General features: G+C 43.2%; 1 protein-coding gene across 1 annotated transcript; it reads left to right on the top strand.

Annotated features, from left to right (window-relative positions):
- Positions 1-2,231: 2,231 nt before the first annotated feature.
- Positions 2,232-7,549, top strand: wdyhv1 (WDYHV motif containing 1). The gene is made up of 6 exons (XM_034679411.1): positions 2,232-2,364; positions 2,806-2,905; positions 5,987-6,037; positions 6,128-6,276; positions 6,820-6,944; positions 7,026-7,549. The coding sequence occupies exons 1-6, from the start codon at positions 2,303-2,305 to the stop codon at positions 7,148-7,150; spliced, it is 612 nt and encodes a 203-aa protein (XP_034535302.1). The 5' UTR covers positions 2,232-2,302; the 3' UTR covers positions 7,151-7,549.
- Positions 7,550-8,567: the final 1,018 nt, after the last annotated feature.

The raw sequence follows: 8,567 nt of genomic DNA, 5'->3' as shown, positions 1-8,567 counted from the left end.
TGTCCTTTAACAGACCTTATAACAGTCATTAAGGGTGTCCTTTAACAGACCTTATAACAGTCATTAAGGGTGTCCTTTAACAGACCTTATAACAGTCATTAAGGGTGTCCTTTAACAGACCTTATAACAGTCAGTAAGGGTGTCCTTTAACAGACCTTATAACAGTCATTAAGGGTGTCCTTTAACAGACCTTATAACAGTCATTAAGGGTGTCCTTTAACAGACCTTATAACAGTCATTAAGGGTGTCCTTTAACAGACCTTATAACAGTCAGTAAGGGTGTCCTTTAACAGACCTTATAACAGTCAGTAAGGGTGTCCTTTAACAGACCTTATAACAGTCAGTAAGGGTGTCCTTTAACAGACCTTATAACAGTCAGTAAGGGTGTTCTTTAACAGACCTTATAACAGTCATTAAGGGTGTCCTTTAACAGACCTTATAACAGTCATTAAAGGTGTTCTTTAACAGACCTTATAACAGTCAGTAAGGGTGTCCTTTAACAGACCTTATAACAGTCATTAAGGGTGTCCTTTAACAGACCTTATAACAGTCATTAAGGGTGTCCTTTAACAGACCTTATAACAGTCAGTAAGGGTGTCCTTTAACAGACCTTATAACAGTCATTAAGGGTGTCCTTTAACAGACCTTATAACAGTCAGTAAGGGTGTCCTTTAACAGACCTTATAACAGTCATTAAGGGTGTCCTTTAACAGACCTTATAACAGTCAGTAAGGGTGTCCTTTAACAGACCTTATAACAGCCATTAAGGGTGTCCTTTAACAGACCTTATAACAGTCAGTAAGGGTGTTCTTTAACAGTCCTTATAACAGTCATTAAGGGTGTTCTTTAACAGACCTTATAACAGCCATTAAGGGTGTCCTTTAACAGACCTTATAACAGTCATTAAGGGTGTTCTTTAACAGTCCTTATAACAGTCAGTAAGGGTGTCCTTTAACAGTCCTTATAACAGTCATTAAGGGTGTCCTTTAACAGTCCTTATAACAGTCAGTAAGGGTGTCCTTTAACAGACCTTATAACAGTCAGTAAGGGTGTTCTTTAACAGACCTTATAACAGTCAGTAAGAGTGTCCTTTAACAGTCCTTATAACAGTCAGTAAGGGTGTCCTTTAACAGTCCTTATAACAGTCATTAAGGGTGTCCTTTAACAGACCTTATAACAGTCAGTAAGGGTGTCCTTTAACAGACCTTATAACAGTCAGTAAGGGTGTTCTTTAACAGACCTTATAACAGTCATTAAGGGTGTCCTTTAACAGACCTTATAACAGTCAGTAAGGGTGTTCTTTAACAGACCTTATAACAGTCAGTAAGGGTGTCCTTTAACAGACCTTATAACAGTCAGTAAGGGTGTCCTTTAACAGACCTTATAACAGTCAGTAAGGGTGTCCTTTAACAGTCCTTATAACAGTCAGTAAGGGTGTTCTTTAACAGACCTTATAACAGTCAGTAAGGGTGTCCTTTAACAGACCTTATAACAGTCAGTAAGGGTGTCCTTTAACAGTCCTTATAACAGTCAGTAAGGGTGTTCTTTAACAGTCCTTATAACAGTCAGTAAGGGTGTCCTTTAACAGACCTTATAACAGTCAGTAAGGGTGTCCTTTAACAGTCCTTATAACAGTCATTAAGGGTGTTCTTTAACAGACCTTATAACAGTCAGTAAGGGTGTCCTTTAACAGTCCTTATAACAGTCAGTAAGGGTGTTCTTTAACAGACCTTATAACAGTCAGTAAGGGTGTCCTGAGATTATAAACAGTCTATTTGATGAGCTGAGATTAAAAAGTGTTTGATGTGAGTTTTAAACATGAAATCATAAATTCAATATATCAGAGGATGGATTTTGTTATATCTGGTTGTTTTTGTCAGATTCTCTGTCTAATGAAATAGAGTAATAGAGTCTGATATCAAAGATAGAATATAGATATTAATGATCAGTTATTCCTCTTGTTAGTTTCCTGTTTGTTCTGGTTTTCTTCATGGAGAGAAGTCTGACAGTAAAGTTTGTCTGTTAGTAAAAACTCTTGTTATATGTCCTGTCAGGTTAATAAAGTTTCACAGGGTTTGAAAAGAGTTGATGGTTTGTATTCTCCTTAAAGTAATAAATAATTAATAATGAGGAACTTTAAATTAACTAACCGGCTCAGGGAGGCTGATGGAGCCCGGGACCTTCCGGTTACGTCAGCTTAAAATCACGGCAGAGAAACCGCGCATGCGCAACACGCTCACTGCGGAACTAACAGGACCTACCGAGGAGACTTCCGGCGGAGCGTTTTCAGTGTGACACCAAAATGGAGGACGAGGAGAGGATCACACCGAGCCGCGAGAGCTGCATTTATACTTCCTGTTATTGGTAAACATATATATAAATATATATCTGTACACATATATATAAATACATATAGGATTTATATCTGTAAACATACATATAAATATATATCTGTAATATAAATACATATATAAATATATCTGTAAACATATAAATATATCTGTAAACATATACATATATCTGTAAACATATACATATATCTGTAAACATATACATATATAAATTTATGTTTACTGTAAATACTGCACATATGAGAGCCGTGAATCTGATTGGCTGCTGAGAACATCAACTGTCTGAGAGGTCCAATCAAAAACGAGAACCTGAAATCTACCTGTACCCAGTTCTGCTGCTGGTCTCACTGTTTGTGGTTCTGCTGCTGGTCTGACTGTTTGTGGTTCTGCTGCTGGTCTGACTGTTTGTGGTTCTGCTGCTGGTCTGACTGTTTGTGGTTCTGTCGTTCTGCAGTGAGGAGAATGTTTGGAAACTCTGTGAGTTTGTCAGGATGGAGAGAACCACACCTCTGGAAGACCTGTTCGTGGTCTTCATCTCTAACGAGAACCGGCAGGTACGTACTCTCAGAACATCAGTCAGGTTCTACAAAACGTCAGTCAGGGTCTACAAAACGTCAGTCAGGGTCTAAAGAACATCAGTCAGGGTCTAAAGAACATCAGTCAGGTTCTACAAAACATCAGTCAGGGTCTAAAGAACATCAGTCAGGGTCTGAAGAACATCAGTCAGAGTCTAAAGCACATCACTCAGGGTCTAAAGAACATCAGTCAGGGTCTGAAGAACATCAGTCAGAGTCTGAAGAACATCAGTCAGGTTCTAAAGAACATCAGTCAGAGTCTAAAGCACATCAGTCAGGGTCTAAAGAACATCAGTCAGGGTCCAAAGAACATCAGTCAGAGTCTAAAGAACATCAGTCAGGTTCTACAAAACATCAGTCAGGGTCTAAAGAATATCAGTCAGGGTCTAAAGCACATCAGTCAGGGTCTAAAGAACATCAGTCAGGGTCTAAAGAACATCAGTCAGGGTCTAAAGAACATCAGTCAGGTTCTACAAAACATCAGTCAGGGTCTAAAGAACATCAGTCAGGGTCTAAAGAACATCAGTCAGGGTCTGAAGAACATCAGTCAGAGTCTAAAGCACATCAGTCACGTTCTAAAGAACATCAGTCAGGTTCTGGAGAAAATCAGTCAGGGTCTAAAGCACATCAGTCAGGGTCTAAAGAACATCAGTCAGGTTCTGAAGAACATCAGTCAGGGTCTAAAGAACATCAGTCAGGTTCTGGAGAACATCAGTCAGGGTCTAAAGAACATCAGTCAGGGTCTAAAGAACATCAGCCAGGTCTTACAGAGCATCAGTCAGGTTCTACAGAACATCAGTCAGGGTCTAAAGAACATCAGCCAGGTCTTACAGAACATCAGTCAGGGTCTAAAGAACATCAGTCAGGGTCTAAAGAACATCAGCCAGGTCTTACAGAACATCAGTCAGGTTCTGGAGAAAATCAGTCAGGGTCTAAAGCACATCAGTCAGGTTCTGAAGAACATCAGTCAGGTTCTGAAGAACATCAGCCTGGGTCTAAAGAACATCAGTCAGGTTCTGGAGAACATCAGTCAGGGTCTAAAGCACATCAGTCAGGGTCTAAAGAACATCAGTCAGGTTCTAAAGAACATCAGTCAGGTTCAGGTTCTACAGAACATCAGTCAGGTTCAGGTTCTCAAGAACATCATTCAGGTTCTACAGAACATCAGTCAGGTTCAGATTCTAAAGAACATCAGTCAGGTTCTACAGAACATCAGTCAGGTTCTAAAGAACATCAGTCAGGTTCTACAGAACATCAGTCAGGTTCTAAAGAACATCAGTCAGGTTCAGATTCTAAAGAACATCAGTCAGGTTCTACAGAACATCAGTCAGGTTCTAAAGAACATCAGTCAGGGTCTAAAGAACATCAGTCAGGGTCTGAAGAACATCAGTCAGAGTCTAAAGCACATCAGTCACGGTCTAAAGAACATCAGTCAGGTTCTGAAGAACATCAGTCAGAGTCTAAAGCACATCAGTCAGGGTCTAAAGAACATCAGTCAGGGTCCAAAGAACATCAGTCAGAGTCTAAAGAACATCAGTCAGGTTCTACAAAACATCAGTCAGGGTCTAAAGAATATCAGTCAGGGTCTAAAGCACATCAGTCAGGGTCTAAAGAACATCAGTCAGGGTCTAAAGAACATCAGTCAGGGTCTAAAGAACATCAGTCAGGTTCTACAAAACATCAGTCAGGGTCTAAAGAACATCAGTCAGGGTCTAAAGAACATCAGTCAGGGTCTGAAGAACATCAGTCAGAGTCTAAAGCACATCAGTCACGTTCTAAAGAACATCAGTCAGGTTCTGGAGAAAATCAGTCAGGGTCTAAAGCACATCAGTCAGGGTCTAAAGAACATCAGTCAGGTTCTGAAGAACATCAGTCAGGGTCTAAAGAACATCAGTCAGGTTCTGGAGAACATCAGTCAGGGTCTAAAGAACATCAGTCAGGGTCTAAAGAACATCAGTCAGGGTCTAAAGAACATCAGCCAGGTCTTACAGAGCATCAGTCAGGTTCTACAGAACATCAGTCAGGGTCTAAAGAACATCAGCCAGGTCTTACAGAACATCAGTCAGGGTCTAAAGAACATCAGTCAGGGTCTAAAGAACATCAGCCAGGTCTTACAGAACATCAGTCAGGTTCTGGAGAAAATCAGTCAGGGTCTAAAGCACATCAGTCAGGTTCTGAAGAACATCAGTCAGGTTCTGAAGAACATCAGCCAGGGTCTAAAGAACATCAGTCAGGTTCTGGAGAACATCAGTCAGGGTCTAAAGCACATCAGTCAGGGTCTAAAGAACATCAGTCAGGTTCTAAAGAACATCAGTCAGGTTCAGGTTCTACAGAACATCAGTCAGGTTCAGGTTCTCAAGAACATCATTCAGGTTCTACAGAACATCAGTCAGGTTCAGATTCTAAAGAACATCAGTCAGGTTCTACAGAACATCAGTCAGGTTCTAAAGAACATCAGTCAGGTTCTACAGAACATCAGTCAGGTTCTAAAGAACATCAGTCAGGTTCAGATTCTAAAGAACATCAGTCAGGTTCTGGAGAAAATCAGTCAGGGTCTAAAGCACATCAGTCAGGTTCTGAAGAACATCAGTCAGGTTCTGAAGAACATCAGCCAGGGTCTAAAGAACATCAGTCAGGTTCTGGAGAACATCAGTCAGGGTCTAAAGCACATCAGTCAGGGTCTAAAGAACATCAGTCAGGTTCTAAAGAACATCAGTCAGGTTCAGGTTCTACAGAACATCAGTCAGGTTCAGGTTCTCAAGAACATCATTCAGGTTCTACAGAACATCAGTCAGGTTCAGGTTCTAAAGAACATCATACAGGTTCTACAGAACATCAGTCAGGTTCTAAAGAACATAAGTCAGGTTCTACAGAACATCAGTCAGGTTCTAAAGAACATCAGTCAGGTTCAGGTTCTAAAGAACATCAGTCAGGTTCAGGTTCTAAAGAACATCAGTCAGGTTCTAAAGAACATCAGTCAGGTTCTAAAGAACATCAGTCAGGTTCTACAGATGTGTATATGGAAGCGGTCCCAGATGTTCTCTTTGTGTTCTCCGTTAGGTTCCTCTGTGGAAGCAGAAGTCCGGGCGAGGGGACCAGCCAGTGGTTTGGGTTGGTGATGTTGTTGTCTACATGGGGGACAGATCTTAAATCCTGATGATGTCATAATGAGGTCACTGATGGGGTCTCCCTGTGTTTCAGGATTATCATGTAGTCCTGCTGCAGGTCAGCCTGAAGTCCGGATCTCTGGTCCATGATCTGGACTCTCAGCTGTCGTTTCCGTGCAGCCTGGAACTGTACGCTGACCAGGCTCTGCACTCAGACCGCCACCTAAACCCCGCCTACCACAGGTAACACATAAACCCCGCCTACCACAGGTAACACATAAACCCCGCCTACCACAGGTAACACATAAACCCCGCCTACCACAGGTAACACATAAACCCCGCCTACCACAGGTAACACACAAACCCCCCCTATCACAGGTAACACATAAACCCCCCCCTACCACAGGTAACACATAAACCCCGCCTACCACAGGTAACACATAAACCCCCGCCTACCACAGGTAACACATAAACCCCGCCTACCACAGGTAACACATAAACCCCGCCTACCACAGGTAACACATGAACCCCCCCCTACCACAGGTAACACATAAACCCCCCCTACCACAGGTAACACATAAACCCCCCCTACCACAGGTAACACATTAGCCCCGCCTACCACAGGTAACACATAAACCCCGCCTACCACAGGTAACACATAAACCCTGCCTACCACAGGTAACACATTAGCCCCGCCTACCACAGGTAACACACAAGCCCCCCTTCCACAGGTAACACATTAGCCCCGCCTACCACAGGTAACTCACCTTGGTCTCTCCCTGACAGGTGTCTCCGTGTCGTACCGGCCCACAGTTACCTGTTGAATTTTGCGTCTGACCGGTCCCACATGAAGAACTCTGACGGGTCCTGGAGGATGCCCCCCCCTCCATACCCCCCCTTACGCTCTGCAGGTTTCTGCTGGTCCTCACCTTGATTTGTGGACAGGTGTGTTTGATCCACCTGAACATGACGGTTCTGTGTTTCCTCCTCAGAGAGTCAGATGAACCTGGACCACTTCATCAGCATGGACCCTCAGGTGGGCTGGGGGGCGGTCTACAGCCTGGACCAGTTTCTGTGCACATACCTGAAAGCCTCGTCGTCCTCGTCGTCCTCTTAGTCCTCCTTGTCCTGAGACATCAGGTGGTCTACAGAGTCTGAGAGAGCATCAGCAGGTCTACAGAGACTGAGAGGACATGAGGAGGTCTACAGAGACTGAGAGGACATGAGGAGGTCTACAGAGACTGTGATGACATGAGGAGGTCTACTGAGACTGAGAGGACATGAAGAGGTCTACAGAGACGGAGAGGACATGAGGATCAACACCTAAGAGATCTTCGCCGCTCTCTTCCTGAAAACATTTAAACTAATCCAGCCCTTAAACTCTCTCTGAGGGACTCTGAGGGACTCTGAGGGACTCTGAGGGACTCTGAGGGACTCTCTTTAGACCATCATTAAATATCTGATGAGGATATTTTGAAATCTTAATAAAAACTAAACTAGTTTGCATTCCCAGGAACTCCCTCTGTGTTTCAACAGCTGTGTAAACTCCACAAACACTGACACGTTCAGCTGAAGGTCTCCAGTTTACAGGGTCACTTTTAAAACCGGAACACCGGGAGGAGAGACGCATTCACACTCTCAGGCCGATGATCAGGAGGTATTAAATCAAGTGAATCTCAGGTGTGTGTGATGTTAGTGTGAACGGCGGGCGGAATAAAAACACTGCGGTTAATCTACCAATCAGACACGCTCACCATGGGGGCAGGACAGGACCTGCATGTAGGGTCATGGGAGACTGCAGGTTTAAAGAGGGTATATGATCTCCATGGTGACGGGAGCTTCAAAACATTTGAACTTTTAAGAGATCAGTACAATCGACCCTCTACGGGTTTCTACAAATATCTACACGTCAGGCTTTATGTCTTTAAGAAGGCAAACACCCTCAATGTCCTCAGTGGTTCTCACATGTTAGAAAGAGTCTGACCACTTCACATCAAGATCTTATTCTGAGACTTTAAACTCGGACCACTAAGAGCATTCTGTTGTCGACTCCTGAGTGTGATGAAGCTCTGACGCTGCCCCTCCAGGATCTCAATATGTAACAGATATAGAGAAATAAAATACAATATATGACATCATGTTAATATCTCTGCAGATATGTACAGCAGGAGCCTCCCCACTCAGTCCCAAGTCCAGAACGAACCCTGGAACTAGAACACGCGGCATCCGGGGCGTATTCAATTATCCAAAAGTGTCAGAACCCCAAAAATCCCAATACACATTCTTCTTCCTTCTTTCCTTCTTTCTTTCCTTCCCTCTCTCTCTCTCTCTTCCTTCCTTCCCTCTCCCTTCTCTCTCTCTTCCTTCTTTCCTTCCTTCTCTTTCCCTCTCTCTTCCTCCCTTCCTTCTCTCTCTCTCTCTCTCTATCTATCTTCTTTCCATCTGTCCTTCTTTCTCTCTTCCTTCCTCCTTTCTTTCCTTCTCTCTCAGCCTCTTCCTTCCTTCTTTCCTTCCTTCCTTCTCTGTATCGCTTT

Source organism: Notolabrus celidotus, unplaced genomic scaffold, assembly GCF_009762535.1.
Source record: "Notolabrus celidotus isolate fNotCel1 unplaced genomic scaffold, fNotCel1.pri scaffold_539_arrow_ctg1, whole genome shotgun sequence".
Taxonomy (NCBI): Eukaryota; Metazoa; Chordata; class Actinopteri; order Labriformes; family Labridae; genus Notolabrus; species Notolabrus celidotus.
The sequence above is the reverse complement of the archived record's forward strand: the minus strand, read 5'-3'. Positions and strand labels throughout refer to the sequence as shown.

Bases quoted from the DNA above. Each gene is read 5' to 3' on its own strand.
- wdyhv1 (XM_034679411.1), top strand. From the start codon at position 2,303: ATGGAGGACGAGGAGAGGATCACACCGAGCCGCGAGAGCTGCATTTAT. The intron at 2,906-5,986 runs GTACGTACTCTC...GTTCTCCGTTAG, and splicing joins TCTCTAACGAGAACCGGCAG to GTTCCTCTGTGGAAGCAGAA. The intron at 6,945-7,025 runs GTTTCTGCTGGT...TTTCCTCCTCAG, and splicing joins CCCCCCCTTACGCTCTGCAG to AGAGTCAGATGAACCTGGAC.